The sequence below is a fragment of the Nicrophorus vespilloides genome, unplaced genomic scaffold (assembly GCF_001412225.1).
Source record: "Nicrophorus vespilloides isolate i.1.1-1 unplaced genomic scaffold, Nicve_v1.0, whole genome shotgun sequence".
Classification (NCBI taxonomy): domain Eukaryota; kingdom Metazoa; phylum Arthropoda; class Insecta; order Coleoptera; family Silphidae; genus Nicrophorus; species Nicrophorus vespilloides.
This window is the reverse complement of record NW_017099184.1, coordinates 1-19,442: the sequence shown is the minus strand read 5'-3', so window position 1 is coordinate 19,442 and position 19,442 is coordinate 1. Positions and strand designations below refer to the sequence as shown.

Sequence of the window (19,442 nt, the reverse complement as noted above, 5' to 3'; positions counted from 1 at the left end):
ATTGATTATAATTGTTCTTACGAAAACTTTTTTACTGTCCACTTGATATGAAATTGAACAATTCATAATATTAAAAGCAATTTCATATACAAAGTAACGAAGGTACTATGCAATTTAAATTTGATAGTATACAATTTGTACCGAAAATCAAATAAACATAATGATTTTGTTACGATGACCATATTCCTATACATATTTTAATAACCGATGATCAACACAGCACAAATATGGAACTTCATTTTTTCATCTACATGATTTCAAAATTTAACTGCCTAGCTCCGATTACTAATGTCTGCAGTCGGATGTGTAGTCTTCCGAGACTCACCACATTCCAACTGTACTGAAACGCAGAGTCCCGGTTTGATCATCGTCTTTATGTGTTTTAGTCCTCTGTTGTGATATACATTTGCATATGATCACTAGGCGGTAGTTGCCGAAATTATGCTTTACACAAGCTAAGTGAAGGCAGGCAGGTTTAAAAGAAGAAGAAGGGTCTTTGATGGTATATTGTAATATTATTGATTATGGTAATATTTGTAGCATACACTATTTTAAGTTGTTGGTTTTCAATGAAATTATGTCTTACTTCCACCGTCCGAAAATTGGTATACATTAAGAAAAGTTAACGAAAGCAATAACTTTTTTATTTATATTTCTTAATAAATAATTTGACGTTACTTTAAAAAAAAATCCGTTCCACGTGGATTTTTTTACAATAATGAAAATCGCGTAAATTTAGTCTGTAATCTAAAAAGTATGGTAAAAAGGTTGTCAACCGTTGTTAACTTCGTCTGATTCTAACGTCTGAATATTAAAATAATGCATTATTTTACGCAAGTATAATGAGTTTTTGTAAAACGTTCACGGCAAAAAATGGGCTACGTTATTTATTTATATTTTCTGTCCGCATAAATTCAGGGACGCCTGTATTTTATCGTATCTAGAACTATTTATGTTGGGATGAAATATGACTACTTTAATCTACTGATTAACTTCTAATTCTATTCTTGCGATAATAAACACATAAAAATATAAGAAGTTGAATAAATGCGATATTAAATTATTTGTACTCTCTTGTTCAAAAAATCAAAGCATCTTGCTTTAAATACTGATGTTCATCAATATTTTTCATTAAAAACTTCCTCACAATATTCTTGAAGTGTTAATGTCACTTGAAGATGGAGGCTTTTCATATTTGGAACCTACATCAAATTACAAAAATTAGTATATAAATATAATAACAAAACTTCAATAGTACTTACTCAATTCTATTAAATTGATTAATAATTTTCTCACAGATTTCAAGTATTCCTCTATAGTTTTAGCCCTCTTAATCATACTATTTTCCAAATCTGTGGTTCTTCCCATACATCTAATGCCATATTGAGCTAAAGTTTTGTCACTGTAAAATAATTGAAACTTAACAAGTAAAAATAAGAACAATGTTTCTTGTAACAATGTTAAATAAATAATTATTTTAAATTACTAAGGCATTCCCAAACACAAAATATTATATAAGTAGTATACGTACATTTCCGAAACAATTTCCTTCTGTAATTCAGGAGTTTTCCAATTATCTTCAGACATATTCTCTACTATTTTTTGTTGATTTCCAAAACTGGGCACACGTCTTATTTGCGAACTGCTCCTCCGTAACTACTGACACTTTTTTTATGTTTTAAACTATTAAATCTTTGACTAATTTCTATGACAACAAAAAAACACACTGAATTTAATTGACTGTAGCAGGACCAAAACAGACCAAAGCTTATCGAAAATTTGATGTTTTCGCATGGGGAAAAACAATAAAAATGTTTACATTTGTCACTAGTTGCGCCTCGTTAAGAGATGTCTGGTCCCCTGCTACAGACCACTACAGACGCTTCAACATGACAAAGTTATAGGAAAAGTTTGTTATAATTTCACTGCGGCGGCGCAGCTCATTCCGAAGCGCCAAAACTATATGCGCCGCGCTTGCCCATTCTCATAAATTAAAGGTAAATATTGTAGAACTGACTCACTTCTTGGCACAGCTGAGCGAGGCGCCACTAGTGACAAATGTAAACAAATCAATAAGCTTTGGTCCTGCTACAGTCAGTCAGTCAGTGTTCAGTGGTTCACTGTATTTTTGATTGTCAGAACAACCAGTCAAATATTTTAAGGTTCAAACTTTGTAATATATTTGAAAGTTTGGTTAATAAATATCATAATTTTAATTTGTATACAGGTTCCCTATATGAAAAGCCTCCAACTTCAAGTGACATTAACACTTCAAGAATATTGTGAGAAACTTCCAAATGAAGATTATGTGCAGAAAATCATGAAGAAAATATTGAAATGGAGCAAGACGTTTTGAATTTCAAACAAGAAAATACACATATTTTATAATTTCCACTTCCATCTGTAACATTCCCTGAAAACACTGTTCGACATATCTAGAAAATAATCTATAACATTACTAAACTGTTGTGCAGAAGAGTGTACCCTAACTATAAGATAAATAAAAGTGATTTTTTACTGTTTCAAAACTTTTTCCTTTCTCTTGTATACATTTTTCTTGGATACTCTAAGAAAACTTCCACCCAACTGTACTGCTACAGAATTCGAGAAATTCCCACTTTTGTGTGCGTTTCAAATTATAGAGAATGGTAATAGTGTCAATAGAGTTTAGCAGTTTTGGTTATTGTTGGCAATTACTCGAAATTTTAAGGATAACAAATAAAGGGAGAAGAGTACATCTTGGATGGACCAAAAGGAAATTAACAAGGATTACATTATTATTTTTCAGTGTATTTATTTGAAATATTGGGTGAAGTAAAAAGTTCTAAAGTTTCTCTTTATTTCGACGATGAAATTAACAAAGTTAGAATTTTCGGATTTTGATCAAATATGCGGCGTTTTGTTCGATAACTTTTGTCCATTTTGAAGGCAATTTTATAATTTTGCGAATGAAGAAATCCTTGTCTCTATTGGTAAAAAAACTTGATCAGCTCATTTTCATGATCAGCCTCTCTTGAGGTTTTTATCATCAAGAAAATTTTGCAAATGCTTGAAAAGGTGATAATTGCTTGGTGCCAGTTCTGGGCTATACGGCGGGTGCGATATAACCTCCCATCCAAGCTCGCGTCTTTAAGGATATGTTCGGCCTGGCGATGTCTTGATGTAACACTATTGGCCAATTCCGGTCGCTTCTAGTCGAGCGCCTGCTTCAATTTGGTCAGTTGTTGGCAGTATAGGTCCGAATTGAGTGATTGGCCCCAAACACACAGCAAAAACTTCTTAGTTGTTAACCCGGGCTTGGAGATTGTTCTGGCCGGCTCACCGCGGTTAGACTACAATCTTTTTCGCCTGTTGTTCTCGTATGTGACCCATTTTTTATCCGCTTCAAAAATGGGTAGATTCTGCTACGTTTCAGCTAATAATCGCAGGCATCAATTCGCTCCAAAAGGTTCTTTTGCTTCAATTCGTGTGGCACCCATACATCAACAAACTCGATGTATTTGAGACCAGTCTTAAGTGCTCGCATGCCGGTCTGACTCGACGATTTCCAAGATTATATCAACATTTTCGATGATTGGCCTACCAGAGCGTGTTTCATTTTCGACGTCCATATTACCAGAACGGAAGATATGGCTCACTAAAGCCATCTAACAAAAAACGCTCAGAACTTTTTTTTACACACACTTACCTGTATATATATGTACATTGATTCACAATGTAAGGTTTTTTTTTTCAAATCTCATTGTACAATCCAAACTATTAGTATATAATTGCCATAAGTACAATTGAAGACTCAAGGCTTTTAAAAGATTAATTAATGCGTTTTGTCTTGCGTCAATAATTGTCCTTTATAAAAATATCAAAATATCTTGTATTGAATAAGGAGTACGCACATTGGACTATGGATACCAAAGTAGTATGTTATATTTTTGTGATCCATGCGCAAAAAAAGTCGTACGTCTATTGCTAATTTTCTTTACAGCATTCTGCAACTGGCTTTTAAAAAACCTTGCACATTTTCATTTAACTTAATAGCTAAAAAATATAATCTATTGTCGTGTCCCAGGGATGGAATTGTGGGCACTGTCTGGTGTTGTTGTTGTAAAGTCTCAATTTAATTAAATTCATTTGGTTTTACATAACTTTATTCGTTACTTGGTCTTCTGCTGAGACTATATTCGTCTTTAAAGGTTTTACTGAGACTATGCTTGTCTTAGGTTTTTATGAGACTGATTCTAAATACTAATTCTACTTACAAACTTAATTCTTATTAATGGGGGAAAAGGGGATGAGAGTAGGGCTTGTATATATTGATAATTAAGCGTTCCCACGGGAATCGGCATTGGTAGTTTTGACAAAATCTTATGCATTTGTTTATATGAAAAATATTATTGATTACGATTGTAAGTGTAATGATTATTATGTGTTTATGGACTTGAATTCGTGGTAAAGGTATAGGAGTATCGATGGGAATGTTTATGCTTGGTCCCCTTTGTTTATATTAAGTGTATCCAATCGGGATCGCGGTGGAGATTTCTTTATGCTGATGTATATGTTTATATAATAATGCGACTAAGAGACGTTGTGGATGTTTCTAATTCGTTAATACACAATAATGGACACAACAATATGTTAAAGCGAATAATTAAAATAATATTACTTTTGATTCAAATATACATGGTACACCGGACATCAGTTTTATTTTAGTCATGTTGTGCGCGCATCACGTATTCTTAAAAATACATTAATCCCTGATTTCTCTCATTTACGGTCTTGGTGATCTTCAATGAGCGCTCCGGTATACCTTGTATCATGAATATTACTTGCTTATTGTTATTACATTTCTCGAAACATCTGCTGAAGACTACCGAACACTAACTGCAATAACACTATCTGACGCTATAATAAAAGTTTTATAATATAAGGACCCCTGCGATAGAATAAATTCTAGCCTAAAGATTTATTCAAGAATAAACTTATTTAAGAACTAGTTATTATTTTTTATTTTATGGATACATTTTCACATTCAATATTTTACAACTAATAATATGCTAAGATTGAACCAAAAAGTAATCTACCATAAATTATTATTGAATACTTATAAATTGAACTTATAATGTAAAGAATTTGTTATTAATATCAGAGAGTCGAACCGAAATTAATTTCGTTCCGGTTTGCGGATATGTTCCAAGAAAATGTTTATCGTCCAGATTCGGTTTCGGTTCGTCTAAAAATTTCGGTTCAGTTTCGATTGAAATTAAAATTTAAAATCGAAAAAAAAAAACAATTCAAATTGGTCAGTTAAAATTTAAAATCGAGTTTGTTCTAATGTTAGTTACGCAAGACTTGTGCTTGTCCTTTCTTCTTCAAATTTTCTCTTTTTAATCGGTGATTGATTGGTGGTGATTGAGGCTTTATTTATATTGATTAAGCGTTCCCACGGAATTCGGCATTGATGGTTTTGTTTATAATGTATTCAAAGAGACTTCATCGATGTTTCTTACCGACCAGCACATGATTATATAAAGAGCATACATGAAAGAAAGCAATTAAATATTAATTTAATGAAAAAAAAATTAACCGAAATTAACCGTAATTAAAATTTCGTTCTGGTTTTTTCAATTGAGCAATTTTTCGTTCCGGTTATAGTTACGGTTCAGTTAAAAATTCCGGTTAATTTCGGTTTACGGTTGTCGACTCTGCTTAATTTGTTAATAAAAACCCATTGGAGTTTTTCTAAAAAAAACTAAGTGTTGCAGTAGACCTAAGATTTAAATATGGCGCCACCACAGCACTATCGCCATTCAAATGTAGAGGGTTTTTCTAGGATGGTAATTTTTATGAAGTAAGGTAGATAAAATATTCAATAATATAATATAATAGAGTATTTATACTTTATATTATGTAATAATGTATTTGTAATTTACCGAAAAAGTTTATGCTGACTCTGATTTCAGCCGCCTTTGACGGGTTGGTAGTACCCTAAATATATTTTATGTATTGGCTAACCTGTAAAATGACTGACACACTTTTCGAGAATTTTATTTAACTATCAGTTGCTATCAGTCAGTCAGTTTAGTCGGGTTATTGTTTTCAGAGTGTTTTGGTTGTGTTTGGACAAATATTTAATTGTATAAAGATTATCACAAGTTTGTTTGTTGATACGAGTCTCCAGCTTTAGAAAACTACATAAATTAGTAGACAATATGTCGGACGATAACTGGAAAGCACCCGTATTTCGGCAGAATGTTGTTTCAAAGATGTATGTATACTACTTTAGCTTTATGTGTTAATATTTTTAGTTGTTGAATTTAAATATATTTTATGATATAATTTTGTTCTACAGTGATGAGGCCATTAGGCAGTCTGGTATGGCAACTACACGAAACAGTTCAGAGATGGAAAATCATGTATTTCAGAAGGCCAAAACTAAAGAGGAATATTTGGGGTTTGTGGCTCGTCTAATACTGCATGTCCGAGAAATGAGTAAGCTCTCTGAAAGTATAACCAAACTTTTACAATCTAATTTTTATAATTTTAATTCAGATTCGAAGAAGGTGGCTGGTGTGAATCAAAGTGGGGGACAGGGGGTTCAGGATCCTATAAATGCATTACAGAATTTAGCTAGTCAAGGTACTCGTAATAATATGATGGGAATGAATGGACCTCAAGGAGGTCCTCAGGGTCCACAAATGCAACAGATGCAGGCAATGCCTGCTAATTCTCAAATGATACAAAATATGAATAGGGGTCCAAATCAAGTAATGGGTAGACAATTAATAGGAAATGTACAAAATCATGTAATAAATGCAAATATGGGTCAAATGCCTGGACAAATTCAGAACAGTATGCCAATGCAAGCAGGGATACAGAATCAAATGGGGAATCCGATGCAAGCTGGAATTGGAATTCCCAATCAAATGCAAGGTCAAGTAATTCAACAGATGCATAGAAAACCAGAGATGAATATGATGAACGCACCGAACACGGGATTTCCAAGAAATCCAACACCGAATCCATTCCATACTCAGAGTCCTACCCAATCAGTGCAATCCCCAGCTGGTTTAAATGGACCAACCAGCAATCAAATGGTTGCATCGCCTGCGTTAGCTCCTTCTCCAGGTTCACAGATGTTGATGAACCAACAGAGACCTGTTAATATGGCTCCAAGTCCATCAAGTTCTTTAAATACACCTGGACAACCAACACCAAGTCCTGTTTGCATGCAAGATGAAATGGCCTACAGGGACAAAATTCGGCAGCTTAGCAAATACATTGAGCCCCTCACTAAAATGATTCAAAGGACGAGCAATGATGGAGAACGTAAGTTTGACTTTCAAATAATACTTGATTTTGTATTTCTAAATTAAATAATATTTCAGTTGAGAAAACCAGCAAAATGAAGAAATTACTGGAGATTTTATCTAATCCACAAAAGCGGATGCCGCTGGAGACATTAATAAAATGTGAAGTGGTTTTGGAAAAGTTAGACTTTAAAAGAAGTGATGGTAGTGTCCCTCCACCTGCTGGAGCAGGTGTTACTTTGAAAGAGAACCCTGCTTTCAATCCATTATTGGAAGCAATCAATAATAGTTTGCAGTCATCAATGATTAATCATACATTATATCGTAGTTTTGGCCCTACACTAAATGCGTTATTTTGTCCAGAAATTAGGTAATAATAATTATTTTATGTGCATATTTCAGCGTTATTAATAATTTTTTTTAGGTTGATTCCTCCTTTAAAAAGGAAGCGTGTTGAAGAACCAACTGGCGAGATTCCTGCGTTGCTACAAGGTGAAATCGCTAGGCTGAACCAGAGATTTAAGGTTTCGATAGATCCGAATCAGCAGCCTGGCTCTGAAATTACGCATCTAAACTGTTGGTTGGATGACAGAAGTTTACCCTGTGTTCCGCCAATTTCTCTAACAATACCTGCCGATTATCCGTACAATTCACCAAAATGTCACATGGCAGCACATGAGTATAACGCTACGCAATTTTTATCAGAGGTGCAAACGGCTTTGCTGGCAAGGATAAAAAAACTGCCCAGATTTTTTTCCGTATCGCAATTGCTTGATACGTGGGAAATGAGCGTTCGTAAGGCTTCCACTCCGATACAAGTTCCAAGAAACAATGCAATGCCCATAGCATTATGAAATATATACAAATTTATTTATAAGCAGCACTTTGTATTTACTATTAGATTATCAAAATATGAACTAAATTTATGAATAATGTTAATGAACATGTACGTAGAAAGTTTTGTCTGAATTAAGCAATCCATCAGTAATATACGCCTGAAGTCTGCTATACTCTACAAAAAAACTTTTAACCTTTGGTACAAATATTCAGTAATCGGAGCAAGGGACCAAAGACGCTGCCCACCACGCGTCTTTGGTGCCCTCGCAAATTTGAAAATCGAGTGGCGCCTCTTTCAGTGGTCTTCTGTTGGGAATATACGTGCTACGGACCACTGTTATGACGAACCACCAATAGAGGGCGCTCCAATGAGAAGCGCTGTTAGGAATATGCGGAACCGTCAACAGAGCGCTGTCGGGATTTCGATAGACGGTCTTTCGGTTGTCGGGCTTGCGATATAGACCCAAAATATCACCTTTAAATTTAATAAATGTGGAGAATGTGGATGCCACAGCCATCGGGATTTCGGTTGTCGGGCTTGCGATTACCACCGGATATTTTACATATATAATTTACTTGTATATTATCTAATATTACTATTTATTGCAAATTATACAATTACATAAATAATTACAGTCTTCTCTGTAAATTTAACCAACTAAATGTTCATTTATTTTATTACAAGCACATATATTAGTTAATAAAAAATAGAAATAACAATTTTGCAGTTCACTACTCACTAAATCTGAAAATAATGTATTAAAATAAATAAAAATTACTAATATATTCTTACCCTTACATTCGTTATTTCCTGATTAGCTAATATTTAAATATTTCATATGTCTCTACAAATTAATTTATCCATTTTGCAGAAGAAATAACATAATGAATCAAATATGGTTTTCACAAGTACTTGGGTAAGTGGGTATTGAACCTACTCAATCCAGAGTGAGGATCGAAAAAGGATATTTTGTTGCCATAGGGCCTACTCAAATCAATCCCTGTAATGGCTAACGGAAAGTGATCTGAAGCATATTGGAGAGGTGCAGTATTTTCAGTACAATGTCTGTATTTTTGGATATACATCCTGGAACTGGACAAGTGTATCTCATTTCTGAATAGTTATATACATTTTAAATATACACTTACTGGAGTTTACTTGTAGTTTAGATTATTTAAATCCTAAATGAAATTCTAAATAGCCTAAAACAAATTAGTTAAATTTATCCCACCTTATAGTCCTCACAAATGTTCCTTCAATCAGACTGGAAAGCTAAAATAAATTAATTAAATATATCCAATAGCACAAGGATTTTATCACTATCCTACTAATTTAACAATACTGACTAATTAATAGACTAATCACTAGTAATATAAGTCTTAAGAAAGACTAAAATGTTTAATAATAATTAAACTTATTTGGATCAGAACAAACTCGGTTAAAAGTAGTCAAGCAGTTGTGGTTTCCTAATGTAAATAGTGCGAAAACGTTAAAGCAATAAAAACTATTTGAAAGGATAAAGTAAATATAGGTAAAATATATGCGAAAGTATTTTATTGTTTTAAATATCAAAATATTTGGCGATATTATATTTGCTGGTACTTGTGGCGCCGCGTTATGTGCTCTCCATGCACTAAGGAACGCCACCGCAGTGGCTATACAACAGATTTCTCATACGATTTGGTCCCCCTGGCCCAGAGCAAACAAAACTCACTAGAACAGAACGTGGCATATCAGGTTAGAACAGAACGTCATATAAGAGAACAGGACAAAAGAGCGACAAAATAGAACAGTTTTAAAAGAGAACAGCAATAAACCAGAATAGTACTAATCAGAATCAGAAAGGTACTAATAGAGAACAGTCTTAAAACAGGACATCGGAAAAAAATATTGTTTAAAATTCCAATAAATAAATGATGAAACTTAAATTTATAATTAATTATAAATTTATTTTATAATACATCTATTATCATGGATGGCAAAGTGAATGTGTTAAAATTCTTAAGAATTCAGAACGAGGAAAATAAATATTTTTCTCCATGATTTGTTTATCTTTATGCACCATTATGTGTGTGATAAGTTGCATACTTCCACTCTTTACAGTAGTTATAAGAGAAGCCGCTAAGTGAATTACAATAGTTCGTATTATTGGTTTTTACTTTACCGACTTTACATTTAACCTATTGTTTTGAAACAAGTAAACAGAATTTCACATAACCTTTATTATGGCTGATAAAATAATACAAAATAGATTAAAATATTTAAGTATATTATCTACTATCCAACCTAATAATGTTCTGAAATCATATTATTTGTAAGTATTATAGTTTTGTATACATTCCATAATTATATATATTTAATCCTTCGTAATCATTTGCAGATCAAAATGTTTTAAAGTTAGCACTGCAGAGCATATAAAAATAGAATCAAAGTTTTCTAACACAAGCAGAAAATGTGAACTATGTTTAGTTCCCTATTCGCATCCAACTTGTTACATCAACACTGAACCTAAAATATCCAAATTTGCATTAAAGATGTTAAAGAAAAAATCTGTTAAAACAAAATTTCAAAACAAGTATTTGAAGAATTTAAAGAAAAGTAAACAAAATGTAAATACTTTGGTATGTATGAATTATTACAAATTGAATAACATGATTCATAATTATATTTTTAGGAAATTATTTGCAGCAACTGCAACATGAGCAACAAAAAAATAATTGAAAAACCAAACAAAATAAGCTCAAACAAAGTTAAACTTATTGAGAAGAAAACTAAATCGAAAAAGAAAGACAAATTTTGTGGATTGAATCCAGACCTTGTTATTGCAGTTAAAGGTAATTCTGCAAGTAAAAATGCAAGTTTAAAGAAGATCAATCCAATTAAGAAAGAAGACACTACTCAATTGATTCCCAAGAAAACAATTACTTCAAGTAAAAAAAAAGTAGCAGCACAGCAAAAGAATTTGACAAAATTGAAGAATCGTTTGGGTAATGCCCTGAGTAGTCAACCAAGCAGTAACATTGGTTTAAAAAGTTTTTTAAAACAAATTAAATGATATTATTTCCTATATATTCAGTTGTTTTATTTTAATTACAAAGTTAATTTACTTGTACATTCTTCTTGTGTACATCGATACAATTGTAGACTTAGACTTTTTTTAGACTTAAAAAATACTTTATTATATTGCTAAGATACAGTTACAGTGGTAGTTATTATAAGGGTGTGGCATATGTGCGAGCTTGGGCTTATTTAACCAGAAACATATTAATGTATACAAGGTGATGGTTTTTATAAAAAAGAAAAAAAAGTTTTATGTTTATGGGTTTTAATGCTAGCTGGTAAAGATAATGGTTGGGGTTGTCAGGGTTTGGTGGGCGGTGTTTTGGTAGACGGAAGTTTGGGTCTGGGTGGAGGAACATTGGTTTGATGGTGTTTGGGAAGTGGGTTATGTCGATGTCGTCATCAGGGGGTGCGTTGTGGTCGAGGACTGCCAGTGGGAAGGGGATTTTGGGTTTGTGGTGATTCAGGGAGAAAGTTTTGGCGGCATGTCGGCCTTGGAGTTTATGGATGAAATCGGGGATTTTGGGAAGCGAGGCTAGGTCGTGAAGGTGCGCGCTGGGGTGAAGTGTAGTTTGAGGATTTTGTTTGTTTGAGGATAACATATCGATACAATTGTATGAACATTTCGAAATTTATAAATATATTTTTAATTAAACCTATATAAATTATATTAGTCCAAGAGCTTTTATATCAAGCAGCGCGTTGTTATTCGAGTGTGCAAGCGCAATTTTTGAATCCGTTTTATGCCAGGTACAATTTTCTGTCAAAAATTTGAGAGCAACACTTGACTTAACGAAGAACTATGGATCAAATGGTACCGGGCCGCCCAAGGAACATTAAATTATTTCCATTTTATTTTAACTCACTAGAATCTAGTAAGAGAAATCATTTTATATTCATTTTTTGGTGTAACTGTCCCCGCTCCCCTCAGCTGGCCACGGTAAAATTATCAAACGTTGACCGGTCCGCGGCGATAAAAAGGTTGAGGAGCACTGTATTAGATTATCCTTCCATCAAAGGTCTTTTACAACACCCATAACACGATGGTTTGTTATTTGTTCCCATTTACCTCAATTGACCAAATGTATTTTCAAATTATGCAAATTTAAGAATCCATCTATGTAGTAGTAAAATTTCGTAGTAGAGGTGTCTGTTTAATTACTTTGTTATCCTTGTTAACAAATCTCATTCCATTCATAGCTTCTTTGGCTTCATACCATTTTATAGTAATTGATTTGATTAAATTTTTATCATTATCTTTTAATATTCCTAGATTTAAACTGTCAAACAAGTCATTTAAAACCCCACATAGCACAGATGTACCCATTTAATTTGCTGAAAAGTGTCTTCCATTTGCACAAAATATGTTTCCTAAAATCATAATTTCCATTGCTGCACTTACTGACTGATTAAATAGTTGCACTGCTTTGGAAACTTTCATCTTTGGTATTTTTTTCAGGAAATACATGCCTTGCAGTAAGTTTGTGCATTTGGCTTAGGTTCCTCATGTTCTTTTAGTTATAATTTATTAATTTCGTTCCGATTTACGTTTTTTTTTGTTTTTTTTGCTTCCGCAGGAGCCTCTTTCATTTAGCTGCGTCCTGTCGATGCATTACGCTAATCACATTCTGTATTGTAGTGGTTAGTTTAGAGGATAGGTGGAGTACGAATCGGGGTCCCGGCGATTCTGAAAAGATGTTGGGGGACCTCGGAATGGTTGTTAGTGATGTTTGGTTGTTATTTTATAAAGAAGTATCCGTAGTCAATACAAAATTGGCCAAAGCCTTAAAAATTTCAGGACGATTTTCCACCAAAAGAGTCTATGGAGGTAGGCAACTGTACGTTCATAGAAGAGATGGAGGACATTAGAATTCTTGTTGAAGCTGCATTGTTTGGACAACCAAACAGGACGTGGTTGACTGTTCCTGTCTCTCCACAGGAACAGAGATCGGTGTTGGCCAGTCCAACTCTATGAAGGTGGATTTGAGCGAGGGTGTGTCCAGAACGGAGCCTGCCAATTGATGACACTTCTTGAAGATGCCCGCACTCACGAACCATGGTTTCACTCCGATCACTTTGTTCAACTGATGGTAATACTTCCCTTTTGTTGCACATTCACTGTCAAACTTCCTTTGTCACTCTGCCAATGCGAGCCGCCTGTGATCGAAGAAGAAGTCTGTGTGAGGGATCTTGATTTCCAAGGGGTAGTCGATGGAGTGGCCTTCATTTGCGGCCTCGTCCGCCTGCTCATTTCCCGTGATTCCCTGGTGACACGCAACCCAGCACAGTTCCAGCCGAATTCCACCGGCAGCTAGTCTATTCAGGGAGTTCCTGGCTTCTACTACCCAAGGATTGGTCTTTATTTTGATTTGATCACTGAAAGTACTGCTGATGGAGGAGAGAGTCTGAGAATATTGCGACGTTTCTAGCACCATGTATGACGGAGGCGATGTTCACTGCTCTGCAGATTGCGTATAATTTCGCTGTGAAGATGGAGCAGGAAGATGGCAATCTTCCGCACTCGCAGATGTTGGACGCTGGAATGGCTATTCCGTATGAGACGGATTTCGGAGAGTTGCGTATTGAGCCGTTTGTATAGATCCTCAGAAATCCGTCGTAGTGAGACTCCACGAACTCAGCAAACATTCTGTCGTACGAGTTTCCAAACTCATCCCTTTTTTTGGAGAATTTCCGGGAGGAGACTCGCAGTGGCAGAACTGGAGGATGCATGTACAGTCGATCAAATGCAGAACTGTCTACGGAAGGTCTCAAGTCCTCTATCTCCTCCTACACTTGATCATCTATGGCACTCCCTTCCTTCTCCAATAAGGCTTGCTGGAAAAAACCTCAGCAGCGGCAGTTACTGACGGTATGACGACGGATGACTCCCCAATGGCCATGTTCCTTAGAAGCAGTCGCTTCGTAAGCATACGTCGTCGAATGCTGAGGGGCATTACTCCGGCCTCCGCATGAAGAACATTGATGGGCGTCGACCTCATTGCTCCCATGCATATGCGAAGAGCTTGATTCTGAATGCGATCGAGGATTCTGAGCGTACACTTAGCACAATGAGAGTAAATAAAGCAGGCGTAATCCAGCCTGGACAGTATGAAAGCCTTAAACAGGGTCAGCAACAAGGTCACATGGGATCGCAGCCCCAGTCTCTTCCAGACACCGCTTTCAAGATGTTAAGACCATGGAAACATGACTGAGATATCTGTCTGGCTTGAGACTTCCTAGAAAGCTTGTTATCCAAAGTCACGCCCAGAAACCTAAACTCATTCACAATCTCGATAGCCGATCCGTTGATTGCTGTGCTGGTGATCGTTTCCTTGTGAGGATCATGGCTTTCATTTTAGCCGGAACTGCTTCCATATGTCTGTCTCCCAGGAAACTAGAGATATTGTCAAGTGCTGTGTTCATGGTTTCCTCCAACTCGTCACTGTCTGCTCCCGCACAACAGATGGCCAAGTCATCCGCGTATGCTAAGACTTCCACGCCCTCCGGAAGGATGTCGTTGATGGCATGAATGTAAAGATTAAAAAGAAGAGTGCTTAATGGACTGCCCTGTGGTAGACCTATATACGAACATCTGGAATCGGAGTCGGGGTTGGAGCCTGAGATGTAAAGGCATTTGTCTTTGGAAAGCTGGATCAAGCAGTTGACGTATTGTGCAGGAATTCCAATGCTTTCCAGAGTATTCCTCAAGATGGTCGGAGATACATTATCAAACGCGGACTTAATGTCAATGAAGCATAACAGCATGGTATGATTTCTGGACAGAGTTTCGTGTATCTTAGCGAGCAGAGCACAGATGTTGTCGTTGGTGCCGTGGCCTTTCCTGAATCCCGAGAAAGATGTTGGAAGAATGGAACGAGACTCGACGAACCTCTCCAATCTAGTTTTTATCATTACCTCCAGGCATTTTTTTACCGAGGATAGCAGCGCAATCGGTCTGTAGCTGGCTCCTCAGCATAGCCGCAGTTACCAGGTCAGTTCCCGGTGCTGAATCCTTGGCACGACTCAAAGCAGCAGTCAGCTCTCCGAAATCAAATGGCCTGGTCATCTCAGCATCAACGCTTGGAGAAGCGGACATGAGAAAGTGTTCCGGAACTCGAGCAGAGTCGAGAGCTAATTTCCTGAGGAATTCCTCATTCCTTGTTCGCATCTCTGTTCAGAGGAGTTGTCTTCCTATTGTGGTGATTGAACGCCCTCACTTTCTTCCAAACGTAAGAAATCGGAGAATCCCTGCTTAGTGTCTCACAAAAGGCTCTGAAGTGAGCTCTCTTTTTGGACTTCAACAATTTCTTTGTTTCAGCTATCGCTCTTTTGGCAGCTATTAAATGCGTCATTCTCCCGGTGTTGTGAAAGACTTTCAGTAGTCTTCTGCGTTTGGCAACAGCCATTGAACATTCGTCGTCCCGCCAAGGGCAAGATGGAAGTTGCCTGGTTGCTGGATTGGATTTTGAATTGGCTTTGGCCGCCTCGACGACGACAGATGTCAGAGTGCCCAGATCCATATCTGGGTTGTTGTTGAACTCCTGCTCCAATTCAGCACTGTACTTCTCCCAGCGAATCCTTTTAGAGTTGATCCTAGTGGACGATGAAGGCTGTAGGGAACGAATGACTTGTTGACGAGGAGGACTGGACTCGCATAGTATGGGGTAGTGGTCGCTACCGAAGGTGTCTTGCCAGGTGCTGGAAGTCAGATTGAGCGCCGCTTCTGGCGATGCAAGCAACAGGTCCAAGATGGAAGGAGAACCCTGTTTGAGTCTGGTTGGTCGCATGTCGTTCAGCATGACTAGTCCATGCGCATGTATGGCTGCCATCAGCTCCCTGCCGTTGGTGTTGTTTGTGGCATGACCCCAGTGCAAGTGGTGAGCGTTCAGATCACCCATCAGGATGAATGGCCGCTCAGCATTTGAAAGAAGACGATCCCAGGCATCCCGTCTCATGTATACATTTGGAGGGATGTATGCAGATATTATGAGCAGGCCGTCAATTTTGGTTTGTGCGAATTGCGCATTCGTAGGATGTTTGAAGCTGGGTATGGAGATGGAGGAAGCAATCGAGGACTTCACCAGCAACGAGACTCCGCCCTTACCATCTTCGCGTCTGTTGTGAAGAGCTTTATAATTGGGAACAGAGCATCTAACACCTGGACGTAGCCAGGTTTCATTTAATAAAACGACATCAATGTCGTTTGTGTCACATATTCTGTTTAAGTCTGATTGGTTGGAATGGATGGATTTGATGTTCCAACTAAGGACTGTCACTTTCGGATCCATTTTCGCTACTTGTGTGAGTCAGGTCTTAACGAGAGAATCAATTTATGGTACTGAGTTCTTGTGAAACCGAGAGCGACTTTTTTTTAATTTTGTGAAGCAGGACTTCTAATAGGGCAATCGCTTCCTCATCGGAGTCAACAGCTTCATCCGCAGAGTCTGCAGGGATGTGCCTGGAGGGGTGTTCATATACAGGAGATGTTTTTCTTTCAGAAGAATTGTTTTGTCTCGACCTCGGAGATTTCTTTTTGTGTAAATTGTTTGATTGTTCTGTATTTTGTTGACTTGAGCGGTTATTTCTATGTGCCGGTATAGATTTAGTGAAATTTCTTTTACTTTGAGGAGGAGGGGAGGAAGTAACTGAAGCATACGATCTTTTGGTAAAAACTGAAGGGTTGTTAGTGCGTGGAACCTCTTGCTCCTCGTTTGTAGCTGGAAAATCTCTGATATTAATGTTTTATCTTCTCGGGCGTTTTGTTCTCTCGCTTCGTAAAAAGACCATTTATTCCTAACCATTCTTTTATTGTCTTCTGCCTTCTATATTCTCGACACTCCCTGTCTTTGAGTCTCACATTCTGCTCATTGGTCAGGTGGTCTCCACCGCAGTACTCGCAGGTTGGAGAGTTTTTGTTTATGCAAGATTCCAATGAGTGCTGTCCGGAGCAAGCGGGACAACATATAACTTTTGCAGATTTTTTTTGTATGACCGTATCTGAGGCAGCCGAAGCATTGTATGACTCTGGGGATGTATGGATCAACGTGTCTGTGATTGAAAAATAGGGTGACTGAATTAGGTATCTGGCGACCTCTAAATGTTATGATAAGCGGGCCTGTTGGAACGTAAATTGGTTCTCCTTGCTGGTTAGTGGATCGTCTCTTAATTCTTTCGACGCGCATGACCTCCATGACCTTCTTTCTGTCGTCGCACACGATGTGTTCCTTGACAGTTTCCTCAGTCATGCAATTGTCGATGTTTCTTATGATGCCTTTGCAGGAGATGATGCGTGCCGGAATGAAAGTTTTTATTTTAGCTTCACTGCAGAAGGTTGAGGTGAGAAACGAACTAGCTGCAGTACGGTTGTTAAAGAATATGGCAGCCCTGTTTTTGTCTCTGCTTTCCCCTCTTGAGACTACTCTTTTATATGATCTACTAAGTTTATATCCTAAGAAGACAGAGCTTAGTCGGTTGGTGTGAGGATCGGTGGGTTCAGCCATGACAATGAATGGGCCTTCATCCTGTTCAGAGAACATGTTAATGCTGGGGGGATGTCTTGATGTTCACTAATTTTCCTAAAACATTCCTAGTTTCATCTTCAATGACTACGAGTTCGCCATCCTTGGTTTTCCCTGAGTTTAGGAAATTAATAATCTCTGCTTTGAGATCTGATGAAACTGATAAATTGTCTAATTTAGATTTGTCTGTGCCACTTTCTAGATTCATGTTTATTAAACTAAGGAGTTCTCTGAAATTTGACAATCGGACAGAAGTGTCCGATTGCCCATTAGCATTGTATTCCCCCATTGTGGGGGAAAGGAGGAGGGGGAGAGCGGAACCCCGCTAGATTGAGACAGGGTGGTCTCTCGTAAGGAAATAACAACTTTTACACTAACTAATAACAATACTAACTAAACTTTTTTTGAACTTAACCTGAAAATTGAAGTACGACCGAACTTACTCGTTCGAGCACCGGCGCTCGAGTCCCGATTTACGGTTACGTTGAATTTATATTAAAACCGTGGCTGTCGTAATTGTGTCAGTGTGACACATGCTAAGTGTAGTGTGGGAACGTCACTATGGAGAGAGGCTGTTGGTTGGTTGGTTGGACCAAAGTGAATATGGTTTTTCGAGGACAGTTGGTACGATTCATGCACCACGGTAGGAGAGAAGAAGATATTTCGGATGAAATCGGAACCTTTCAAATTTTTATTTTGCGAGAAACAAAATTTGATGAATTATATTGTTCTCCAAATCAAGGATAGGTTGAGTCTCTTGGAAAGTATTGGGTCAGAGGTCTCGCTGTGCTGGATACCGGGACATGCTGGGATCCCTGAGAACGAAAGGGCGGATGCGTTGGCGAGTGAGGGTCATATGGCCAATATCACGGACCTACTTGTTCCGTTCTCGGATATCAGTGAAATAATTAACAAGGAAGAAAGGGAAAAATGGCAGTACCTATATGAAGTGAGGTCCGAGAACAAGGGAAAGTATTATTTCGAGGGCAATCCGAGAGTGGGAATGATACCATGGTTTCAAGAGTTAAAGTTCACTAAGAAATCTGACATATCAGCTCTGTGCAGATTATGAACGGGCCATAACAGATATGCAGCTTATCTTTTTAGGATGAATTTGGTGGATTCACCGCACTGTGACTGTGGGATGATATCCACCACTAATCACATTCTTTTGAATGTGAAAGTGCTGCTACAAACGTGCTCATAAGTGGACTAATCACTCAAAAAGTTTACCTTCCAACATCATTAGACGTCCTGTTAAGGATAAAGGATAGCAAGATATATAGACTGATTTTAAATTTTATCAAAAACTCTGGATGTGTTGTTTGAATATTTATTATATATGTGTTTATTCTATTGTCTTTTTTGTGCTTTGTTACCCATTATTATACTTTTTTAACACTTTTTACGTACCTTATATATGTATTAAAAGTAATATTATTTTAACTATTTGCGTTAACATACAGTTTTTTTTATTAGGATGGTTGTGGTATGTTGCGTCCAAGGATGTAAAACAAAAGATGTGGATGGAACAAAGATGAGAAGTTTCCCTGCAGTTGATACACCAGTGTTTCAGCAATGGAGAATTGCAACAATTAATGTTGAACTAAGAAATATGGACGATAATGATATCAAGAAAAAGAATCTTCATTTTAGTAATAACTATAAAAAAAAGACCTTACTTCTTTTGTTATGATATACCTATGATAACTGAAAATATTA

The 19,442-nt window shown here is 36.9% G+C and overlaps 3 protein-coding genes and 1 long non-coding RNA gene across 4 annotated transcripts; 2 read left to right on the top strand and 2 right to left on the bottom strand.

Annotated features, from left to right (window-relative positions):
- Positions 1–32: 32 nt before the first annotated feature.
- Positions 33–1,916, bottom strand: LOC108564153 (mediator of RNA polymerase II transcription subunit 15-like). Its single transcript, XM_017923090.1, has 3 exons — positions 1,532–1,916; positions 1,263–1,402; positions 33–1,202 (listed from the first exon to the last, which is right to left on the bottom strand). The coding sequence occupies exons 1-3, from the start codon at positions 1,585–1,587 to the stop codon at positions 1,144–1,146; spliced, it is 255 nt and encodes an 84-aa protein (XP_017778579.1). The 5' UTR covers positions 1,588–1,916; the 3' UTR covers positions 33–1,143.
- Positions 1,917–6,016: 4,100 nt separating this feature from the next.
- On the top strand, positions 6,017–8,179 carry LOC108564145 (mediator of RNA polymerase II transcription subunit 15). The gene is made up of 5 exons (XM_017923082.1): positions 6,017–6,262; positions 6,347–6,486; positions 6,547–7,323; positions 7,383–7,674; positions 7,729–8,179. Exons 1-5 carry the CDS (start codon positions 6,207–6,209, stop codon positions 8,156–8,158), a joined length of 1,695 nt encoding a protein of 564 aa, XP_017778571.1. The 5' UTR covers positions 6,017–6,206; the 3' UTR covers positions 8,159–8,179.
- Positions 8,180–10,720: 2,541 nt separating this feature from the next.
- LOC108564155 lies at positions 10,721–11,211 on the top strand. Its single transcript, XR_001891125.1, has 2 exons — positions 10,721–10,763; positions 10,817–11,211. It is a non-coding gene; the product is annotated as an uncharacterized LOC108564155 (long non-coding RNA).
- A 4,142-nt stretch (positions 11,212–15,353) lies between these two features.
- LOC108564141 (RNA-directed DNA polymerase from mobile element jockey-like) lies at positions 15,354–16,490 on the bottom strand. The gene has a single exon (XM_017923078.1). The coding sequence runs from the start codon at positions 16,488–16,490 to the stop codon at positions 15,354–15,356; it is 1,137 nt and encodes a 378-aa protein (XP_017778567.1).
- Between the last annotated feature and the right edge of the window lie 2,952 nt (positions 16,491–19,442).